The sequence below is a fragment of the Myxocyprinus asiaticus genome, chromosome 14 (genome assembly GCF_019703515.2).
Source record: "Myxocyprinus asiaticus isolate MX2 ecotype Aquarium Trade chromosome 14, UBuf_Myxa_2, whole genome shotgun sequence".
In the NCBI taxonomy this organism is placed as follows: Eukaryota; Metazoa; Chordata; class Actinopteri; order Cypriniformes; family Catostomidae; genus Myxocyprinus; species Myxocyprinus asiaticus.
In genome coordinates, this window is record NC_059357.1 from 32,146,911 (window position 1) to 32,171,426 (window position 24,516).

General features: G+C 36.1%; 2 protein-coding genes across 9 annotated transcripts in view; one reads left to right on the forward strand and one right to left on the reverse strand.

Annotated features, from left to right (window-relative positions):
• Positions 1-6,946, reverse strand: ubfd1 (ubiquitin family domain containing 1). Of its 3 annotated transcripts, none has more exons than XM_051716325.1 (7): positions 6,926-6,946; positions 4,837-5,118; positions 2,771-2,979; positions 2,617-2,682; positions 2,045-2,150; positions 1,879-1,961; positions 1-1,783 (listed from the first exon to the last, which is right to left on the reverse strand). In XM_051716325.1, exons 2-7 carry the CDS (start codon positions 5,099-5,101, stop codon positions 1,673-1,675), a joined length of 840 nt encoding a protein of 279 aa, XP_051572285.1. In that variant the 5' UTR covers positions 5,102-5,118; positions 6,926-6,946; the 3' UTR covers positions 1-1,672. The 3 variants fall into 3 exon arrangements, with proteins under 3 accessions (XP_051572285.1, XP_051572282.1, XP_051572284.1); XM_051716322.1 differs by lacking the exon at positions 6,926-6,946 and adding an exon at positions 6,196-6,326; XM_051716324.1 differs by lacking the exon at positions 6,926-6,946 and adding an exon at positions 5,635-5,743.
• The window catches only part of LOC127451568 (UNC93-like protein MFSD11), a 26,922-nt gene continuing 8,731 nt past the window's right edge, over positions 6,326-24,516 (forward strand). The window contains exons 1-12 of one of the 6 annotated variants that reach the window (XM_051716319.1): positions 6,326-6,453; positions 8,848-9,036; positions 14,016-14,071; positions 15,975-16,082; positions 16,195-16,274; positions 18,433-18,529; positions 18,865-18,923; positions 19,221-19,365; positions 21,182-21,231; positions 21,508-21,573; positions 21,670-21,795; positions 23,032-23,206. In XM_051716319.1, the coding sequence (XP_051572279.1) occupies positions 8,947-9,036; positions 14,016-14,071; positions 15,975-16,082; positions 16,195-16,274; positions 18,433-18,529; positions 18,865-18,923; positions 19,221-19,365; positions 21,182-21,231; positions 21,508-21,573; positions 21,670-21,795; positions 23,032-23,206 (1,052 nt within the window). In that variant the 5' untranslated portion in view covers positions 6,326-6,453; positions 8,848-8,946. Of the gene's footprint in view, positions 6,521-7,072; positions 7,714-8,517; positions 9,037-14,015; positions 14,072-15,974; positions 16,083-16,194; positions 16,275-18,432; positions 18,530-18,864; positions 18,924-19,220; positions 19,366-21,181; positions 21,232-21,507; positions 21,574-21,669; positions 21,796-23,031; positions 23,207-24,516 lie in introns of those variants that run through there. The other 5 variants (XM_051716316.1, XM_051716318.1, XM_051716317.1 and 2 more) reach the window with 5 other exon arrangements.

A 24,516-nucleotide genomic window follows, 5' to 3' on the forward strand; every position in this document is an offset into this window, starting at 1 on the left:
AAAAAAAAAAAAAAATGCATTTTCAATTGCAATTGAGATTCTAAAATTTCAGACAAAATCTGTTTAATTAGAACCTCTCAATACATTAATTAAAATGGAAGCTTTTAAATAATTTGAGACTGAAAAAGAAGTCACAATATAAATTCTATTGCATCATCGTACCGAAGGTGGAACATGGACACTTAATTTCTGGAATATGGGATTCTTAATTGTGAGCTGATAAATACACAGTTCAGATACAAAAAAATCAAAATCAAAAATCAAATACTGAATAAGCAAATACATCACAAAAAGGTCACTGAAACTCTTCCTTACTTTTGGGCTTTATTAAAATAAAAAGGCTTAGCACCATGTTTGAAATAAACAACATGCATGATGGCCTGGCTGTTTATCAGAATACTTACTCATCAGCAACTTAGTTATGTGACTGTGTATTGACGGAACATTAACACAGTTCTTCCTAATATTACATCCGATTTGAGAGGGAGGGTTTGGGCTAAGAGACATCCCTGCATTTACAATAAAACAAAACAAACAAACAAACACAATATTGCCTTTTTCTTAAAGGGATAGTTCACCCCAAAATGAAAATTCTCTCATCAGTTACTCACCCTCATGCCATCCCAGATGTATATGACTTCCTTTATTCAGCAGAACACATTTGAAGAAAAATATCTCAGCTCAGTAGGTCCTAATAATGGAAATGGATAAAAAGTACTTAAATATTGATCTTTTTCACACCAAAAGTGATCATATCGCTTTATAAGACATTCATTTAACTACTGGAGTCATATGGATGAGGTTAATGCTGATTGTCTGTGCTTTTTGGAACATCAAAATTCACGTTACCATCCATTTCCATTATAAGAACCTACTTAGCTGAGATATTTTTCTTCAAATGTGTTCTGCAAAAGAAAGAAAGTCATACAGATCTGGGATGGCATGAGAGTGTGTAAATGATGAGAGAATTTTAATTTTTGGGTGAACTATCACTTTGAAGTATCACAGGGTTTGTTGAAAGCACAGTGGCAGAATAATTGTATTCTTGGCTTTATAGCTGTAATTCTGCGGTGCATCCACAGAAAATAAGCCTCATGCTTTCAATAGGAAATTAGATATTTATGTGATATTTAAAGTCTTGAGGAAAATGCTTACTTTAAAAAAAATTGTAATGCAACAATTTTCTTTTAACCTGGATTAATTTCTTGAGTGTTACAACATTGCTGTTTTACATGTAAAATATAGTCTGTGCAATGAGAGAAGCTGACTGTAAAATCAACAACTTGTGAATTGTCAACTTTGGCAAGTTTGCTCGAGTTGTATGGAAAACCAAAGAATAGACTAGATAAAATCTTCCTACTGCATCAATAATTTTCCTTAAATAATGTTTTTATTAATTTCAGAATAACTATGAGAAATGTATACGCAAGTTCTGTACAATTCTCTGTTTATGCTTGCAATAGCTTTAAAAAAACGAGTGGTGAAACAGTTTGAAAAATGGGATGCTGTCTCTTAGTGCACTTAAAACCCCCGAAATCATATTTTGTCCAACAGCAATCCTTCGCTTTGCTCTGGTATATACTTCAGAAAAATCAGTTCTTCAGATTATTGTGTTGGCTCCAGTTAATGTTTTCAATCTTTATCCCAATTTTTCAGTGTCTATAGAGGCACATTAAAAATACTGCCATTTTCCAAGGACTGTGTCTTTGATTGCATCAACAAACTGTGCAGGCACCCAATAGACCCAATATTGCGAGGCTTCTGTCGGACCCAGCTGAAATGCCTAGGACAAACAAAATATTTAAATGAATGAATGTTTTTTTCCCTAACATTTAATGCATAGTTTGTTGATATGACAATGTTAAGATAAACAGATACCATCATGTGATAGTCCTCGTGACCCTCTATTGGCTCAGTCACAACATTTTTGATGGAACCCATTGGGATTTTTTCTGTTCTTTCTGCAGACCAGAAAACATCAATATCCTAGAATTAGTATAAATCAAATATTATCTATTCATTTTTACTTAAAGGTTGAAATCACCTTTTGTTCCAATCCACAGTTGATCCTGTTCCAGTTTGAATGTGAGTCGAACTTTTCCCCCAGATTTGTTGTACATTCCTGATAAAGGCACTGTTGGAAGGCGCTCCTATTTAACAAATTTGAAATCAATCGGATGTCATTAATGCACACAATAAACTTACACTGTGCCCTTAAAAAGAGCTTTATAACAGGCTTTCACAAGACATGACCACTGAACCTACATTCAAATGATGCCTGTCCAGTAAAATTCAAACATCTATATGGGGCACATTTGAGTCCATCTGTGCTTTTAAAAAAAAAAAAAAAAAAAAAGTATATGTAATGTACATGCTCTAGTCGGATGTCTTTGACTGTTGTGCCATGTCTCGCACAGGAGCGCTGCTTTTTTAGACGTCTAGTCAAGCTAAAAGAACTTTTGAAAAACACTCCTCGAGACACACTGTTCTGTTCAATTCGTTGCACTGCGTCTAACTTATTTTCCATGCAAGAACATGTTTGGTTTTGAACGTCCCCTAAAAATGTGTTTTTGTGAAATATCAAATCTGTGCAATAACAAAATCCGTTTTGATTACCTTGACTCCTTTTATTGATGGCATGACATCTTCTGGTTTTCCTTTGTCCAAAACTTTTCTGTGTTGCTGAGAAAAAGTCCACAAATATACCAATAAATATATATATATTTTTACATTTAATCTTAAAGTCACTTAAAGGAAATGAATTTCCAACCTTTTGCCTGCACAATGGCTCCTTTTTGTTTTCCTCAGCTTTAACTTCTTGCTGAATAACTTCTTTTGGTGTATTTACAGCTAATACATCATTTATTGTAGACCCAACCACCATTATTTTTGCACCATTTGTAACTTTGATTTCTCGAAGTGTCTTGTCCTCTGGTAGCAGTCCTTTGTACATCACTTTCTGCATAGCAGGTGGAAGACCTAAAAACAAAATTATAGAAGAAAAAAACATTAGTACCAAGTAGTTTCAGAAGGGTGACAGAAGTTACATATTTAATACTACAACACTCATTTTCTTGCCCTGAAGCATTTTACTGACATTTTAATTGTGAGATCTTACATGGAGACAGTTTTGAGCTTGAGTCCACATTTAGTGTTTTGCATTTTATATGCTCCTTAAACCATTACAATTACATTACAGCATAACAATTTATGAATTAACATGAATTTCACAAGTGCTTTGTATTTTGCATCCCCCCATTTTACTTTAATGACAGCATATACTCGAAATGCCATAAACGCCACAAGTTACATTACAGCATGACATGATAATGTTCATCTTATGTGCTGCAACACTTAAAAAATGAAGTCATTACCCTTCCTTAATTGAACTTGAGAAAGTGTTCAGGGGCAATTTAATTTCTTTCAAGTCAAGTCAGTTTCATTCAGCCAACATAATTTAGTTGGATTAGTTCAAATAAATGTACTTTAATAGTTTTAACTCAACTTTATTAAGTTCATCAAACTAAATTTCATTTAATAAATTTTCTTATGTTGGTCTAACTTAATTTATTTTAATTATCATTAGTATATGCCAGGTTAGCGTCACTATCAGTTTTGATAGCAACTGCTTACAGAGCTAAGCAGCACTCAAATCAGACATCACTTGAAAGTGAAAGTCCATCCTCAACCTAAGCACAAGCACCAGTCTTCATGACAGTGGTAACCCCCAAAACTGCAGCCTACAGATCCTCTTTTTAAATACCAATGTAACAGAACATTAAACATTAACAAATCTCCACCTATTCTCATCTTGCTCAAAAATGCATAAAACAACAGTTAATTTTAACATTTGTTCACCCCATCCAGTCCCATGCAAACATGCTGGGAAATGGAAATCCCCTGCCCAGTTTCATCAATGCTACAAAAAGTATTAATGTAGTCCAAACTCAAATGCATTAAGTAAACTTACATTTTACAAATGTAATTGGATAGAATGCAAAGAAATGAAGTTGTGACAAAATGTTCTAGAATTCAGTTGCTTTAGTTCATTTTAATTCAGTAAACTGATTTTTTTTTTTTTGAGTGAATGGCAGCCAAGAATTCTGACCTTTCAGAATCAATTTTCTTTTTTGATTAGTAGTGACCTAGAAATTAGAATCTTAAAGATTTCTTGTTAATTTTACATCGTGTCTGTATTTTAAAATGTTCAGTCCTAAAATTGTTTATTTGCAGGTTTAAATATGATTTTAAATCCCAGATTTTCAAAGTGGACTCATTGTACACAAAATAAAGTATTGCATCTCTGTTATTCTTTTTTTTTTTTCTCCCCAATTTGGAATGCCCAATTCCCAATGTGCTCTAAGTCCTCGTGGTGGCATAGTGACTCGCCTCAATCTGGGTGGTGGATGAATCTCAGTTGCCTCCACGTCTGAGACCGTCAATCTGCGCATCTTATCACATGGCTTATTGAGCGCGTTACCGTGGAGACCTAGCGCGTGTGGAGGCTTCACGCTATTCTCCACGGCATCCACGCACAACTCACCATGCGCCCCACCGAGAGCGAGAACCTCATTATAGCGACCACGAGGAGGTTAACCCAATTGGCCAATGGGCCAATTGGTTGCTTAGGAAGCCTGACTGGAGTCACTCAGCACACCCTGGATTCGTATCTCTGTTATTTTTATAACACAAAAAAGTTGCAAAGTCAGATGAGACAACATATCTAATTTAAGCATAATTTTATAACTTAACTTTTATTATTTTGTGAGTTCATTTACTTAAAAACTCACTACTTTTAATATTATGTACAAAGACTTATAATCTTTATTGTATTACCAGTGAGTGCGTGAATCTTCTCTTTAAGCTTAGCTCCAGTGCCATCTAAAGGAATTTTCAGATCATATTTGTTTTTGTTCCAAATAATTTTCACATCCACCATCTCTTTCCCATCATCGCTTTCTTCTCCATTGCTGACAACAGGAGGCTCAGCTGATGTGCTTTCACCATCAGTAAGAGATGCTTGTTCAGTTCCTGATGCATCTCCTTGTCCAGCAGCTTCACACAATACTTCTGGTGCTTTCTGCATGACCTCATCTTCCATTCCTCCTACCTCACTTCCTGTGGGAACAATTCCAGATAAAATTATAAGAGGGGTACCACTCAAATAAATAAAATGAACCAGTTAAATTTTTTGATCATACTGATAAATGAAGAGGAAAATTTGGTGCAAATAATGTCAGACTTGTTTCAGGAGAAGGACTGATATGAGAATATAACATTTCAATTAAATGCCAATTCAAGCATTTAAGAATTCAGACAAATACTATAAGGTAAAGAAATGTACTAAAATGTCAAAGCTAACAACTCTAACTCGGGTAATCTAGGTAACAAAGCTGAGGTCTAAATCTTACAAAGATGGATTGTTGATACTACTATTTACATATCTTCCACCAACACAGATGACAAATTGACCATTTATAGATTTTTTTGTTTTTTTTAAATTGTAACTGGTATATAAAAGTTTTTATAAATACAAGCTAACTGACTAGCTGCTGCACAGACGCACTGAAACATCTAGAAAATTCACCCATCGTTCTTTAAACCCAACAATTGAACCAAGACAAAATACTGCACCCATGACAGTCTTAATCAAGATAGTGTTTCGGAATTATAGCACACGACTGACTCAGCGACAAGTCACCATCTCCAAACTGTTGGCCGTGATCAAACAGCCGGATGATCGAGCTGGTAACTTAGCCAGCCTGCTGTGCTAAATTCGCAAGCACACATTTAGACTGTGTCTCAAAACCTAGTGAACTGCCTACATGTGCAGCATCATTGGGCATCACAGGCGCGTGTGGAACGTTCGTTCAAACATTCAAAATGCACATATGATGCACCGGAATGCTGTTCAAACGTTCTAAAAATGTCCGAACGTTCCAAATGCGCCTATGAGGTCCCCAAAATGCTATATAGTGAGGAAGCTCAATATGATTTGTAACACAGCCGAAGTTTTCGACATGGCTGTTTGGGCTAATCACAGAATATCTACCTATTATTTAACACTGACAATTTAAAGAAACGCCCATTCGGTGTTATACAAGTGCCAAATAACTGGACTCGATATTCTAAGTTTTTACACAACACGGTAAATACAGTGGAAATAACATTTAAGTACATTTTCATGCTACCTACCATCCTGCGCCGCCATGATGATTGTGTACAATATGAGGGAAGGCTTCTGGGAAAGAGCGTGCTGTCAGTGACTGAACCCTCCGACTTTCCGTAGTGACTCAGAGCGATTTTAAAACGTACGTGGTTGTCTTTCGAGGTTTCCAGATGTGTCGTGGCTCTGCAAACGGTCGATGATTTCCAAATAATCGTGATTGACTTGATAGTGTATATACTTTATTGATCTGCAATGCAACACGTGAATGTACCTTACCTTTAAGGGTTGGTGATCTAATTTCAGCGCTTACACAATAACCATTGGGAAAGCAATATGTAAACAAAGTAAAAGGTAGACGATTTCATACAGTTTCTTATTTTCATAAGACATATTTTCATCGGTGCTGATTTTCAATGTCGTGCACGGTCGATGCATTTGCAGCAGCAACTACGTGTTAAAGTTTGGCTACTGTACAAAGGCGTAAATTATTAGAGTTATGCAGGATTGAAAGACTTTGACATCATGCCGTAACCCTGCCTGCCACAACAACTGTTTTGTGGTCGCTCGTACTCGAAAATTATAATGTTGTTTGTTGTACAAACAGTTTAACAATGTAATGATACTTGAACAGGTTAGCTTAAAGCAGCATTCACACTACATCGCATATTAAATATATAGGTAACTTATTGCGTTATAATGGCTTTATGTGTAGCTTTGCGTTTTATAAAGCAAAAGTTTCGGTCACAGATGACATACCTCAGTGCATGAACTTCATTCCACAATACACGATAACCAACCTTACTTGTCATATCATTATCATTATTTCACAACCAGGGGCCTGGATTTATCTGCAATTTAGTGTCCAGCTAATAATTCCTCCTCAGGCACAGCGATTTATTTTAAAATAAAAATAAAACCAAATAAATTAAATAATCTAATTTGAAAAGTCCTAGATCGTGAAATGTTGCAATCAATAAATAAAAATGCAATACTTTATTACGTAATATATTTGTTTCGTTTGGTCTGCTATGTCTGCCCATAATAGAGCGCAATAGTCTGGTTCTGCAAGTAAAAATCCCATTCATTTATTCATTTTCTCCATAGGCAAATTGATTTTTAACTTACAAACCTTTAAAGACAGACCAACCATGAGCTCCGAGGTTGTTAATCTATGGTATACTTCTGTTTAAAAATCATGTTTGATAGTGTAAATTATGGTAAACAACTATTACCCATGGTCCAGCAGAGAAAGATCCACCAATCAGAGAACCGTGGCCAACGAAACCCGCAAAACGTGCCTCGGAGCGACCGCCCACTCCCGTGACGCACTGTGAATGACGCAATCGAGTCGGTCTCCCTTCACCCTAAAACTACTTATATATTTGTACATATCGGGATATTTTGCAATAAATGTAAAATATATTGTTTTTATACTTATAATCAACATCCTAAAATGTATAGTTTTATATATCCCATCGTTTTATATTCAATGACATCATTCACAATACTTCATGGGATTGTAGTTCTTGCCCTAATGAAAGACGGTTAGTACACAGCTTTGTACCTTTTCCTTTATGTCAGATCTTCAAATACTTTTTTGCCTCAAAACAAAGTTCATGATGTTGTGATTTTCCTCAGAGTTGGTTGGTGTGGTTCATGGCTCACAACTCTTTTATGAAGGATTTTATAAAAAGTCTATGGGAGAAATGAATGGGGAAAATACTTCCGGAACCCAGACTGCTGAAAAAGTGGGCGGGCACTGTTGCGCTCTTTAGTCTGGTTCTGGAAGTAAAAATCCCATTCATTTTCTCTATAGGCAAATAGATTTTTAACTATAACTCGTAAACCGTTAAAGACAGATATACTGTGAGCTTTGAGGTTGTTAATCGATGGTTTATGTTTCTGTTGACACTGTCAGTCTGCGTTAATTCAACCTCATTGTTTAAAAATCATGTTTAATAGTGGAATTGCTGGTGAAAATCTCCACTACCCATGATCCAGCAGAGCAAGCTAACCAATCAGAGAGTAAAGCCCTGAAGTGCCGCCCACTCCCATGACTCTGTGAATGATGCAATCAAGTCAGTCTCTGTTCACCCTCAAACTACTATTTTTTTGTAAATATATATCTGAATATTTTGCAATAAACTTAAAAATATATTTTTTCTATACTTATAACTAACATCCTCAATCATTTTTAACATTCGCAAAGCTTCATGGGATTGTAGTTTGTGTCCTCATGAAGGACACATTCTTGTGCCTTTGTCTTTTTGTCAAATTTTTTTTTTTTTTTTTTTTTGTTGCTTCAAATCAAAGTTTGTAATGTTGTGATTTACCTCAGAGCTGGTTGGTTTGGTTCATGGCTTAGAACTCTTTTATGAAGGATTTTATGAAAACCCTATGGCAAAAATGAATGTAAAAAAATTGTTCCAGAAAGAAGACGGCTGAAAAAGTGGGTGGGCACTGAAGTAGCTGACATGGAAACCATCACATGTTGATGGAATTTTGCTTTCCAGCAACTTTCATCTTACGCTTGAGGGTCACAAGACATGTGCAGTTCTGCGGCCACAAACTTGTGTCTGCTGCAGTTCACTAGTGATGTAGATATAATGTTATAACACTGTACTATATATGGAGTAGGTGACTAATATCTCCTCTCTCTGGGATTTGTTTTCTAACAGTTTGGCTTTCCTGGATTCAGTTTTTATTTATATGATTCAAGGCACATTCACTGAAACTCTGCAGCTGGCATCTTAAATGTGTATTTAAATGAGCGAAGGATGGCGGACATAAGGACATATAACGTTGTCATTTTGGGAATAGGATTTTTGCTCATTTTTACAGCCTTCACCACCTGTGGAAATATCGAAGTAAGTGGATGGGCAATTCTTCACTTTATTTTGCCGTTTTAGTGCATGAAATAAGATGATATGCTTCATTATGCTGTTTTAAAATATGTTGACATTTCTTTTTTGCAGAAATATTTTAATAATAATTCAATTTAACTCTTACAAATATTTATTATGGTAGTTTTTATTTTTTATTTTTTGCCAAAATACCATACAGCTACTACAGTTATTGTTACTCCTGTAAAATCAATATGTGATCTCCTTCAAGCAGTTTAAGAAACTGTCAGAATTTAATTTCTTTTTTCTTCTTTTTTTGGTATTAACTTTAGTATGTTTAGGAGAAACAATTGTTACCATGGTAATTTGTTATGTATTTAGGCAGTGTCTGTTTTGGGCTTGATTGAGTATTTTATATATTGTGAAACTCAGTGTTCAAAAAAAGTTTTCTGTTAGACTGTCACTCCATTGTTGAAGTAAACCTGGGTCAGGCGCATCTCGTGTTTTTAATTTCCTCCCATTAGTAAATGAATTACCCTGCATAACTAATGAGAGGAACAAATTCAAATGACGCGCTGGACTCATGTTGATTTCGCAGTCACTCAACACAGTAAAACCCTCAAATCACCAAATGAAATCCAATATATAGACACAAATGAAACCCAATTTAACCCTACAGGATGTCTTATAATAAGATTGACAAATCTTAATATTCCATAAGGTTAATCTTTTTATTGAATGTTTAGTGCATGTAGTGCTGTTATAAAATGCACCTTCTTTAAAATATTCAAAATGATCTATTTGTAAACAAATTATGGGTACAGCAGGTAGTTGACACAGTGTGACATTCTATACTTCATCTAAAACTATTTAAAACAAAATGTAATTTCTAATTCTAGCATAATACATTCATTATTACCTCATAATAATTGAGAGACTACATAGAATATTTGCTCTAAAATTCACTAACATGACTATTTAGGTGAACTGCAAAAAAGATAACAGATGAAAAGAAGTTGTGAAATACTTGAGAAAATGGTGACCAGTTACAGCACCTAAAATATACACTTTTCAAAGGGTACAAGGGAAAATCTGAGACCACATTGAAAATCTGGGATTAAAAATCTCATCTAAACATACAGATACAGTAATCATAGTATCACCATGGTATTTTGTAGTAAAATAATTGTAACCACAAAATTAAACATGGTTACTATATTAACACCATATTAATGTACAACATTGTTAATGTCATCAAATCTATGATAAAAAAAACAAACAAAAAAACATGGCTACTACAATATTACTGTAGAAAAACTACACTTTTAAAGATTTTCCCGTCAAAAAACAGTAAAGAACTGGCAGCAGGGTTGCCAGCATGTTACTGTAAAATTAACGGTGTCTTGCTGGTGCTGAAATTAACAGCTAGATGCTGTTTTTACAGCTACAGTATACAACTGTAATTAGCAGCATATAGCTGTCAAATTACATACTATCTACTGTTGTTGAAATTAACAGCTATGTTCCCAGCATGCACTGCGGCATGAAGAAATTACTTCGATTTTTTACTATTTGCTGGTTTATTTTGACGTTGTTTTTGTTGTAGTCTAAGTTACTTGTATTTTAATGTTCAGCTTTTACTCTTTTACGTAAAAGTATGTTTGTTAATTGTCACCATTGTTGCGTTTTGTATGCCGAGAGTTGATTTCTGTTCGTGTCTTGTTAACAACTCGTGTAAGTTCATCAAAAACATCAAACATTCATTTTGCTAATATCATTTTGCTGAAATATCATTCACTGTTTTTGCTTTTATGTTTTATGTGTAATGCATCACCATTGCCACATATAGTGCCATTTGCAAGGTAGGATCAGATATTCAGTCTGACCTTAAGTTTTGTCTTCCAAGCAGCACAATGCAACAACTTGTGTTTTACTTAAACATAAATTGACTGGCTGGAAGAACATTATATAATAATAAAGAAGGTCAAAGGTGCCAGCTCAAGAACACTAATTAAACTAAGACTTCTATTAAGTCTGAATAAAAACAATTTTTACCTTTTTTTTTTTTTTTTTTTACAATTTTTGTAGCCCCAATGCATTGCCAAAGCATACATGCTTATTCAAGCTCAAAGGCTTATGGGTATTTCACCATTATAACCCACAATGCAGTGCTATAATGTTATTTTACTGTGTACATGTTTTTTTTTTTTTTTTTTTTTTTGTTAAATCCTGGCTACGTTTGACATTTAATATGTACATTGCTTCAGAGATTGATTTATACTTTTTTAATTTGACTTCTCATTAGACAGAGAAGTGAAGGCTGATGTGAGATGATAAAGAACAGAGGAGTTGGTCAGAAACATCATGAACACTAACCATGTGCCACAAACTTGAATTTTCATGGGGGGTTTTAAAATATACATTTCAAAATGTCACTAGATTTCGCCAAGATGATATCATGATTTTGAATGTTCATTTTCTCCTAATGCCTTGCAAACAACAGCTATTTACTGTAAAACTAGTCACTTCACAGTGAGTCTGCTCTTGATCTCCCAGAATGCAACATTTTAACAGCAAACTACTGTATTTAAGAATCACAGTAGATTGCTGTAGGAATTTGGCCGTAATATTACAGAAATGTTTTACATTGTACCTTTATATTCATTTTATGTATAAATATGTAACACTTCAATGGAAAGGAGGAGGCGAGAACCAGCTTAACAGTATAAATAATATTTTAATAATAAACTGAACCAAAAAGACAAACACACACAGGTGTCGGACAGCTGTCCGTAACTCTCTCTCTCTGTCGCACTGCCGTCTCCGGTCGGCCTTATCCCTCTCAGCCTTATTGGGGCCGGGTGTGTGGAATCACGACCCGGCCCCGCCCTCCGCCCTGCCACATTCCTCCCTCGTTCTCTCAGGCCGGGGAGCCCCCGACGTACACCTCCCCCACCCCCCCTTCCCCTGCCCCGTCTGCCAGCAGGTCATCCACGTCTACCTGGATCAGGGAGGGGACAAGGGGAGGGAAACAATAATAACAAAAAATGCGGTACCTACACCCTGTAACAGGGATCGTACCAAAAAAAACAATCATAATATTTAAAAGAGAGGGAAAGGCCATTGCGGAGTGGCAGCGGGAGAGAGAGAGAAAAAAAAACAACTTACTCGCCGGTTCTCCGATACGCCGTAGCCTGGTCCTCGGCCACTCCTCCACCCTGTAGTGAACAACAGCCACGCCTCCCTGGGCGGATCGGAGGCAGTCCTCCGGCCCCTGGTGGATGGAACGCCCTGCTGCGTTTTCGGTGGACAGAAGGGGTCTCCCCCACCCCTGGCAGCAGTCCTCCCGCTCCAGGCGGGCGGCCAGGAGCCCCTCCCCGCCGCATTTCAGTGGCTGGTAGGGGTCTCCTCCGCCAATGGCAGTGGCCCTGACCGCTCCAGGCGGTCGGTTAGGAGCCCCTCCTCCCCTCACGGTCGGCGGCCGTTCCTCCGCTCTCAGGCGGCTGGGCTCCTCCGTCCCCCGGCGGATGGCCACGGCTGCTCCGTTGAGGTGGATGGTAGTGGCGAGGACTCTACTACGGCTCATCCCTCCTCCTTCCTGGATTTCGGCACCAGTGTAACACTTCAATGGAAAGGAGGAGGCGAGAACCGGCTTAACAATATAAATAATATTTTAATAATAATCACGACCCGGCCCTGCCCTCCGCCCTGCCACAAAATAGTAATAAATAAAATATTAAGAGTGATTCAAAAAACAGAATGGAAAAAATAATGCGTGAAATGTAGAACCAAACCCTAATCGTTCAGATGCAGGAACAGTGACGTAACGCTCCATGCCATCGAAGCAACACTCTCAATGTAGTTTGTTGTGTAGTTCTACAGTATGTTGCCAATAGACTACTGGGGTTACATCTGATTGCAAATTTTCACTCCAAAAAATAATCAATGTTATCAAGCTTTGGGGCAACGTTGGTTAACAGCAAATATTAACTACTAATAAAATACTATGACAGATAATGAATAACAAAGCATGTAACCTACAGGTTTGAACTGCATAGCGTGTCTGGTTTGTCAAATATTATACAGATAATGTGGTCACAGTACTAAATCCACCCTAATTCATTTAATGGAAAATTGTGATTCTTTTAAAAATATTTTATCATGTTTAATTTGATAAGATTTCTGCTCGTATAAATAATAATTCTGTTCACTTTTTCTTTAGTTTTTATTGCCAGGAGAATATAACATAATATGACACAATGGCATACATGGAAGTTAATTAATTCACATTTGATAATCCTGTTTAAAAATAGAAAATATGGGCTAGCCAATCGGCACAGAAAGCGCAGGTTTAGAGACTTGACAGTTTTTAGAATTCACAATTGTTTGAATATGCGGTCTAATGATGCTCGCTCATAATGTTTGTGCATATGTATTAAAAATACTCACAAATGATAATTCTCTCTAATGAAATGTGAATGAACAAATAACTCCAATGCGTTGGAGTCCTCTTGAATGATGAATACTGCAGGAAAGTATTCATCATGTGGCAGAAAAAAAATGTTGTGGTGTTTTTAAGTTTGTTGTTCTTCTTCCTCCTCTTGTTCTTCTCTTTTATGGTGGTTGGCAAAACAAGCTTAACTGACCCTAACTGCCTCCAACTGAATGGTCGTTATGTTGAGAGAAAGAGCTTTGGTAGCATTCAGCTCTGGCCTGTTGAAATTCTATGGTTATAGCGACCCTAAGCGGTTTAGAGCTGCTAATGTCTCATTTGCGCAGTGATCGCAGTGGTAGAAAGCCTATTCTGGTTGAGTACCATCTGTAGAAGAGTTTTAATGTTTAATGAATAAGAAATATTTAGTATTCTGCCATTTCTAGGTCATATAAAAAGTTAATGTCCATGTTATTTGTCAGCTACCCATAATTACCTACTCTCTGCAAGTTTGTGTGTACCATGCTTAAAGTACAACAGTTTTTAATCTAATTTGTGTATCTCATTATAGCAAACAGTGGTGAAAAGCTTGAATAACACAACCTTCAGTGGGAGTGGGTATCACAGGTAAGAATTATTCTCACTCTCTGACTTTTTTTATTTGTTTATCATTTTCAATTATACAGAAAAACTGTATAATTGGGGGGTAAACTATGCCATACTAAAAACAGATAGTAAGACAATTGCAATGAGAGACAATGTACAGTATTTAACGCTGTAACAGGGCAACTTCCTGCGACTGAGCAATTCATTTTTATACTCTGTAGAGGATATTTGTTTTTAGTGAATTTCTATCAATGCCACTGTATTAAGAGGCAGAAAGAGGAGGCCCTTACTTCAGGTCTTTTAGCTTTGAGGCCATCCATATGCTCGTGTCCTACTAAAAGTTGACTATATGAACTTTCATGAATGAACTTTTTCTGGGAAAACGGACTACAATTTTTGAATGAAAATGTCCCATCTGGTTAGCAATAGCAAGTAATAAATTGACAGCAAGTAATAAATTGTGGTTCACAGCTATGATGTAAACTAAAGGCTATCGAGTATTTTTAAAAAGGGGACAAACCTTTCATATTTATGTCCAAATCCAACTTCCAATAGGAAATGCATCAACACAGGAAAACTGGACTTGTCAAGCGACTTCGTGGGGCCTTTAACCTCGTGCGACACCGCGTCCACATGCGTGGAAGTTGTATTTTGGCATTGCTATATGTAACACATCATTTAAATTCATTTAAACCGACTGAATATTGTTCACAAGAGTCTAGACTGTCATTTAATGGTTAAACTTCTGCCGCACCGAGTCACATATATATGAGACACAATAACATGACGTTGAGTTCCGTGAAGCGCTACTATGGGCGCAGAGCTAACAAAAGTGCCTCTGGTAAGAAACTTCTTTAAGTTTTTGCATTGTAACCTGTTTGGGTGTAAAGAGTAACATTTCTTGTTTCGTTTGATATGTCTCTTGAAAAAATTCATTTATTTTCCATGCATCAGCACGCTGATAAGCATGATGTCCACATACGTGGATTTTGGGACATTATTCCCTCAAAAGTTGAAAAAAATGTGTTAGTTATTTTGAATAACTTTCAACATTAACACATCTGTGGGTCATTTTGCTTCATTTTAGTATAAATTTTGTTATATTTAAATTTGTTACCACTGTACAATATGGTTCTATTCATAAACATTAGTAAATGCATTCCTATATTTACTGTTGAGTGTCAATGGGTTCATCCAAAAGCTGAAAAATGTTGCTTTCAGAGGCTTTATATGGAGTTAGGATGAAAATAAGGTACATTTCAAACTGTTCTGAGACCAGTGCAGACAGTCAGCACACTGGAAGTTAAGTCATTCACTAAATTGGGAGCAAGGGAGCATCCTATAGCTCTCTATGCAGCTATGTGCATTCACTCCTAAAATCCGGGAAAAAAAGTTCAGTTTCTGGCTTCAGATGATGTTTAGACCACTAAACATGCTTAGCAGACATGGGACAATGGTAATCAGTACACAGATTCAGTATTTATAATGTATAATTTTATTTTAACATGGCTGGCAGTGACTGGATGATGCTGGCCATTAATATGAATCAGAATTAATTATGCTAATTTCTGATGTAACATCTCAAAAACACAAATAACCAACACTCCTGGAAACATAAACAATTTGATAAAAAACAAAATCTGACTTTCTGTCTGGGTATCAATGAAAATTTCACAACTTTGTCCCGCTGTCCACATATGTGGACATCAGTTTTTAGGAAAACTCTTTTTTTTTTTTTGCTTGTTTATTAGGTATTACTAGTTAGAAATCAAAAACAGAAATGGAAAATGCACACACCAGTCACGTTTGGGTCTCAGGAGGTTAAGGGCTTTATGTAAAAGCCAAATACAGGCTAGGTCTGGATAAGATGCTTAGTATGCAGATAAGATATTAACTGATTTTTCTTTCTTTACTCTATTTGCAGCCTTGGAATAATATATGGAGTTTTTTCATTCTGTAATTTATTAGCTCCCACCATTGTTGCAATAACTGGACCACAGCTCACAATGTTTTTGAGCGGAATTCTTTATAGGCAAGTACCACAAAAGGGCACCTTTACTAATCATTCTTTGTGACTGTTCATTGTGTAGTGATTGTGGCACACTGTTGTCTGTATTTGTTCACTTGTGTGTGTTTTCCCTCAGTGGTTATATAGCTGTATTCATCATTCCATCCACATGGTCCTTTTATTTTACATCAGTGCTAATTGGCATTGGAGCAGCCAGTAAGTAGATTTTTACATACTTGTATAATTAAAACACATTATCACATTCATAACGCATTTCATTTCAACATGTATTTCATCGCTATTCATCAACCGCTTTTGCATTTTTGATTACACATTTTTTCACATTAAAATGTTCTCAGCAGAAAGCTAAAACATGTAAAAAAAAAAAAAATAATAATAATCATAATAAAGGTTGAATATGTAATAGCTGTCTGTAATCATCTTAATATTTCACTAAAGGGATAATTCACCTGAAAATTCTAATTCTGTTATCATTTTCCACCGTCATGTCATTCCAAATCTATTTTGTTTTCTTTTGTGCCACACAAAATGAGATATTTTGTAAAATGTGTTTACAAACAAAGAAAGTGAATGGTGATTTATAATGACAATCTTTAAAATGCACAAAAAAAAAAAAAAGCACAGTGAAAATTGTATATATATAAAAAAAATGATTAGTAAGATGTAATACATTTTTATTTTGCATGTTCTTGCACAGTTTTTCTAAGTAAACCTTTATGGTATAAAATTAACTAAAATCTGCTCAACTTCATGACATAATATTGATTAAAGTGAGAAAATTGAACTTAAACATTTTATTTAATACAGTAACTTTTACTTACCAGTATGATTTTTGTGGTACTTAAGTAAACGTAGTAAAATTTGGTCACATTGTGAACATTCCTTACAAACACGTTTGATAATTTACCACATGATACAAAGAAGCCTCCCACAGGGAAGTTTAATGCCTGCTCTGTAGTCAATGAGACAGTGTCACCTTGCATTACTGTTATAAAAAAAAAAAGACTGATTTAGAGCAGTGGAAGCTGACCTCAAAACTTGGTGCACAAAACACAATGATGGTGACAATACATTTATAATTTGTTTGATCATTAATTGGTAATTTTGAGTAGAAAATTTACATCAGACAGCACATAACAAGAAGTTACCAAACGTAACAACAAACTTAACAATACAAATGGTGTAAATAAACTTGCAAACAGTGAAATCATGCAAGCTCATTAATTATTCAAGCCCAGTGCAGAAAGTACAGTAAAATGTACTTAGTTTATTTACCAGTGAAATTTACTTAAAGGTTTTCTTCTTTAGGATTAATACATGATGACATTGTACAGATAAACAATCATAAATCATATTTATTTACAGTACTGTGCAAAAGTTTTAGGCACTTGGGATGTTGCATATTGAGGATGTCTTCAAAAATAATGCCATAAATAGTTTTCATTTATCAATTAACATCATACAAAGTCCAGTAAACATAAAAAAAAAGCTAAATCAATATTTGTTGTGACCACCTTTGCCTTTAAAATAGCACCAATTCTCCTAGATAAACCTGGACACAGTTTTTCTTGGTTGTTGGCAGATAGGATGTTCCAAGCTTCTTGGAGAATTTGCCACAGTTCTTCTATCTATTTAGGCTGTCTCAATTACTTCTGTCTCTTTATGAAATCTCAGACTGACACAATGTTCAGTGGGGGGCTTTGTGGGGGCCATGCCATCTGTTGCAGGGCTCCCTGTTCTTCTATTCTATTCTATTTGCAAAAGTAATGTTTGGGAGTCTAACATTTATATTTCCTATTGACACAATAAAGATGAAAATATAAATAACCATCTTAAGACAAATGTTTTTGTAAAGCATCTTATGTGCCTAAGACTTTAGCACAGTACTGTATAAGCTAGAGCATTAATTTTGAATGTTTGAATGTAGAATTTACTTAATATTTTCAAGTTCCCGCTTAAACTAACGTTTTCAATGTAGAAAGTACTTAATCTTTTCTGCAATATTTACTTCACCATATATTTTTTCTGTGCATATAATATATGCACTATATCCCAAGTGCTCTTAAGCCACATGATAGCTTTGTGTGAGGAGCACAGTTAAATTTCAGTCATTATTCAGTGAGTGACTGATGACAGAATTTTCATTTTGGGTAAATTTATTGTAGCTCAGCATGGAAGGGATCCATGAATACTAAAGTTGATTTAGGCATGTCATACAGGCATTCTCCAATTTTGATGTAACTCATATTTTTGATAGTGATGACATTGCTGCAATATTTGATTGTTGTTCTGAATCTTTTTACAACTTTTCTTTAGACCTAATATCACCCCTGTACTCTTTGTCAATCCACAGTGCTTTGGACGGCTCAAGGGCATGTTCTATTGGAGAACTCCGATACGTCCACCATTAACAGGAACACAGGAATGTTTTGGGCTTTACTGCAGTGCAGGTAAAGAAGGAAACTGCAGCAAACCCTTTAAGGAGAGCTTACCACTGATGCACAGTTATCCTGAAATGTAATCTTTGATTTAGACTAACATATTTACCCTGAATCACCTGCGATTGTGTGATTAGTTAAAGAATCTAATTGGAATATGCATTAGAAGTCAGAGCAATACATGTTTACTAGCAGCATCAAGATTAATAAAAACATTCCTAACCTTAATATATTCATCATGTAATCAAGGATTTAACTACACCAGTCATACCAACAAGATCTATGTTTAGCTTTTAAAACACTCTCAATGATTCCTTTTTGAAAACCTCTATTTGTTTCCCTTCCAGTATGGTGTTTGGCAATTTATATGTGTATTTTGATTGGAATGGAAAAACTGAAATTTCAGGTAACATGTTTGACAGTCATATTTTAAAAATGATTTTTTCACTCTTTTTTGACTTAAAGGTGCACTTACTAATTTTTATGTTTATGTTATGCTGACCTATATTAAAGTAATTTTGGACTTTTTCCTGACACGTATAAGTTAATGAGCACTTATTTGAGCTCGGCTAACCATAGTATATCCTGTCTCTGTACTAACACTCACACCTCAATATCTTTCAAAATTTAATCAAATTTGAAATTCAAATTTTGTTTAAAAGTCTTCATTTCTAGACACATTTGTATTGACATTCTATCACAGATAACGACAGAAAGATTATGTTTGTGGCCCTGCTGGTTATCTCGGTACTCGGGACACTAAGTTTCCTTGCCCTGAGGAAGGTTCGTGAACTGGAAGATGCTCTCTCTGAAGAGGAGGGCCAGTCTCTGTTATCAGCACGACTCATGTAAAGTTCACTCCTGAACATAATGATTTACATTGACAGTGATGTATGGAAGCTAAGGGTTACGTAAAGCATGATATACTCAGGGTTCCTACAAGGTGCTTTTCAAATTTAACTCCTGGAAAACCCTTGAAAATAGACATTTTCATCAAGAAGTGCTTAAAAAGTGTTTGAATTATAGAGAATCATAAAATACAGTGCTTTAGTCATTTAATAAATTAAATGGATTTATTTATTTTCTGAAAAACACGACGACAGACCGACTACTAGACCACAGCTGAGGCAGGCAGTGCATAGACAGCGCTGTCACGTGTCACCTGTTACTTTTGACAGCGCTGTCCTGAATGGACCAATCACAATCAATTGTTACTGGATGATTAATTTTTTTTTTTTTTTTAAATATATAGATACTGCTGTGGCGGATTTAAAAAGTATGAATCCTTTCAACTATCAGTTTTAATTACAAATTACTCTTCAGAGTGAAAAACAAAATTAGATGAGATGTAAAACGTTCTGAGAATTGAATGCACATCAATGGAGGATTCAGTTTTGTAAGCCGTCTGGCGCCCCCTTGTGTAAAGAAAGCTTTTTGTCTCATAAAATAGGTTATTTCTGACAACATTTGGGTCAATATCAAAATACAGCTTTTGAAAAAATTAAGAGACCACTGCAAAATTATCAGTTTCTCTGGATTTACTGTTTATAGGTATGTGTTTTAGTCAAATGAAAATTTGTGTATATTCTATAAAGTACTGACAACATTTCTCCCAAATTCCAAATAAAAATATTTTCATTTAGAGCTTTTATTTGCAGAAAACGACAACTGGTCAAAATAACAAAAAAGATGCAGTGCTTTCAGACCTTGAATAATGCAGAGAAAACAAGTTAATATTCATTTATAAACAACACCATACTAATGTTTTAACTTAGGACGAGTTCAGAAATCAATATTTGGTGGCATAACCCTGATTTTCAGTCACTGCTTTCATGCATCTTGGCATGCTCTCTACCAGTCTTTCACATTGCTGTTGGGTGACTTTATGCCACTCCTGGCTTGTGGCCATCCATCTTCCTCTTGATCACATTCCAGAGGTTTTCAGTGGGGTTCAGGTCTGGAGATTGGGCTGGCCATGACAGGGTCTTTATCTGGTGGTCCTCCATCCACACCTTGATTGACCTGGCTGTGTGGCATGGAGCATTGTCCTGCTGGAAAAAACAATCCTCAGAGTTGGGGAACATTGTCAGAGCAGAAGGAAGCAAGTTTTCTTCCAGGATAACCTTGAATGTGGCTTGATTCATGCGTCCTTCACAAAGACAAATCTGCCTGATTCCAACCTTGCTGAAGCACCCCCAGATCATCACTGATCCTCCACCAAATTTCACAGTGGGTGCGAGACACTGTGGCTTGAAGGCCTCTCCAGGTCTCCGTCTAACCATTAGATGACCAGGTGGAGGATCGGTGATGATCTGGGGGTGCTTCAGCAGGGCTAGAATAGGGCAGATTCATCTTAAGGGAGCACACTACAATTGCACATCAATTTCGTCATGAATGAAACAAGAATTGTTACTGTGAGAATGTGTAGTTAAAGATGCAAATTGAGATATGTTGTACTTGTAAAAACTAAATTAACTTAAAATTAACAAATAAATAGTTTTTTTAATGACATCTCAAGCATAGTCCTTGAAAACAAATAAAAATGTGTTTGAAAAGTCCTTGAATTTAACTTTGAAGCATCTGTACGAACCCTGTCTACTGTCTTGTTTGAGCATGTTGCAATTTTCAGTGACTCATATGCTTGTTATGTAATTTATTTCTCAGATATAAACAAAGAGTAACTTCTGCTGTGACGGAAGCCAAAACAGAGTTTAGTAAGTTCATATTGCTTGAAGGGGATTCTTTCTCCTATCCCAGCTTAATATGCAGAATCAACTATTATTAGCATGCTTTTCATAAGTTGATTCCCCTTTCATAAGCTGATTCCCCGCATAGGGTTTATTGATGCTAGTGGTGCAGACACTACACACTTCAAATTTATTTCTATCCATTTCGTGATCCGTTTTCTTTTATAATTTAAAGCGCTGTCAGACTGGGCAACTTTTGTAATGATTTGTCAAAGTTCTTTGCTTTTGTCTGTGTTATTTTAGAGACCATTTTGGATATCTTCAGAACAAAAACCATATTATTATTAAGTTTCTGCATGGCATACAGTGGTAAGGACATCATTAAAAGAAAACACCCATTTTTATTCCATTCATAACATTGTTGATCATGATGAACATGTTTTGATTCCTGCTCTCTCGTTGAAGGTTTGGAGCTGTCGTTTTACAGTGGCGTGTATGGAACTTGCATTGGAGCTACGACACATTTTGGAGAAGCAGCAAAAGGCTTGATTGGCATTTCAGGCATTGTAGTGGGAATTGGAGAAATAGTTGGTAAGTGCACTTTTAGAGAAAAAAATGCAGGGATCTACACTTTAGAAAAATCCTGTAAAAACAGATAGGTGTGGTTGCCAGAAATTCAGTGTAAAATACAGTGACCATGTTTCAGGCATTACAGGATGTCATTTTGGTGCCTGTATATTTTACAGTTCACTACTGTATGTATATATAATTACATTAAATAATGTCAATATACCAACCTGTTGGAACTGCACCCCTGAGTCTTCTCTTTACTGTTGTACATGAAACTGGTGTTGAGCGGGTAAAATTCAATGAAGCTGTCAGCTGAGGACATGTGAGGCGTCTATTTCTCAAACTAGAAACTCTGATGTACTTATACTCTTGTTTAGTTGTACATCTGGACCTTCCACATCTCTTTCTGTCCTTGTTAGAGCCAGTTGTCCTTTGACTTTGAAGACTGTAGTGTACACCTTTGTATGAAATCTTCAGTTTTTTGGCAGTTTCAAGCATTGTATAGCCTTCATTCCTCAAAACAATTATTGACTGATGAGTTTCTAGAGAAAGCTGTTTCTTTTGTTTGCCCTTTTTGACCTAATATTGACCTTAAGACATGCCAGTCCATTGCATACTGTTGCAACTCAAAAACAAACACAAAGACAATGTTAAGCTTCATTTAATGAACCAAATAGCTTTCAGCAGTGTTTGATATAATGGCAAGTGATTTTCTAGTACTAAGTTAGCAATTTAGCATGATTACTCAAGGATAAGGTGTTGGTATGATGGCTGCTGGAAATGGGGCTTGTCTAGATTTGATCAAAAATTACTTTTTTCAAATAGTGATGGTGCTGTTTTTAACATCAGTAATGTCCTGACTATACTTTGTGATCAGTTGAGTGACACTTTGGTGAATTAAAGTACCAATTTCCTTCCGAAACAGCAAAATCTGTACATTATTCCAAATCTTTGGATGCCAGTGTATAGATAGATAGATAGACAACAATACTTTACTGTAAAATTACATGTATTGTATTTTTTCACCATACATGGTACAGTAACTACCATAGGTTAACCAATTATTAATTTTTTACCATAGCATTTTTATATTTTCTGAAAGTTTTTACAGTGTATTTCGATTACTCAGTCTATTTCACTTTGTTGTATTATTTAATTGTCATTAATGCTTTGTATTATGGACATTGAAATCCAAGGTGAACTAATACTTTTATAAGACAGAATGAGGCTTAACTAGACCTTGGGATTTGTCTGCAGGGGGAGGATTGTTTGGCCTTGTATTGAAGAATAACCGTTTCAGGCGCACCTCAGTGGTCTTCTTAGGGATGGTTGTGCACTTTGTGGCCTTCTACCTGATATTCCTCAACATACCAGATGATGCTCCTGTGGTTCTCAAAACCAGCTCGCAACATAAGCCATATATGGCACCAAGGTATAGTAACACAATAAAACACTGTAAAACCTGCACAATAAAAAATGTACACGTTTTATTGTGAAAATTGGAATCAGTGTCCCGTTTTTCATGCTCAGCAAGTTCGTTGAACTTTTGCAGAGTTAATATAAAGACCCCATGAAATCGCTCGATGAGTTAAAATTTCTTTCCCGTGTTGACATAATTTCTATTAAAAATAGGGATGCACCGATGTACTGGCCACCAATATTTATCGGCTAATTAATGACCAAATTAAAACCATCAGCAAATCGGTGTAAGCATGAAAACATCGATATGAAAACTTATGGTACATTTATAATTAATTATCATGACACTTTGTACTCTTTGAATTCAAATGCACAATCCAGAAATACTGATCCAGAAAGCAGAAGGGTTGGCACTACAAAGAACATGTAATATTTAATTATTATTCTTTTTCGTTCTCACATGAAAAATGGACAAACTTCTCAGTTACATACGTAACCTCGATTCCTTGAGACCTCGATTCCGTACATGCGATAAGATCTGTTTCTGAGTAATCATTTTGAATGGGCGCTTTATAAGTGCGCGATTTAAATGTCTCAGATCCAGGATTGGCCAAAGTCCGTCGTCTTTCTTTGGAACAAGAAAATAATGGCTGTAAAACCCTTTTTGTGCTTGACGATTTGGCACAATCTCTATTGCGTTTTTCACAAAGAGATTGTGTATTTCGGCTCGTAACACTGGTGTGTCTTCGGGTGAAACCGTGGAAGACAGAACGCTGTTGAAACGGGGTGGCCGGTGTGCAAATTGGATCATATAACCATGTTCGATCGTTTTTGCACCCATTCTGAAATACCCGTTAGGGTTCTGAAATACCCCTTTTATGGAGCAGACCCGGAGGGAACCGTGAGCTCTGCTTTCTGCTTCAAAGTGTTGTGCCCATCAGAAGCGCTTTTGCTGCACGTGTTGATGCGCGGGTGCCGGTGAGGCAGCACGTATGGGGCTTTTAGTCAGGCGCTGGCTCGAAACAGAGCAAGGGTGAACCAGCTGTCATATACTCCATTTGGGCATAAAGTGTCTCATAGCCTGTGACTGCTGCTGAGTCGCGACATAACGCTCAGCAAACTTATTCACAGAGCCACCAAAGAGGCCGGCTGGAGACACTGGAGCATCCAAAATGGTGGCTTTTTCCTTATCACCAATTTCTGTGAGGGTCAGCCATATATGTTGATCCAGAACTGCCAGGTTGCCCATGGACTTGCCGAAGGCCTGCGCAGTGACTTTCGTGATATGCAGCGATAAGTCTGTAGTGGTGCGGATCTCTTTGA

Excerpts from the sequence above, each read along its gene's own strand:
- ubfd1 (XM_051716322.1), bottom strand. Across the intron at positions 2,151-2,616 it reads CATCAATAAAAGGAGTCAAG|GAGCGCCTTCCAACAGTGCC; the intron begins GTAATCAAAACG and ends TTTGTTAAATAG. Across the intron at positions 1,784-1,878 it reads ACGAGGACTATCACATGATG|GCATTTCAGCTGGGTCCGAC; the intron begins GTATCTGTTTAT and ends TGTTTGTCCTAG.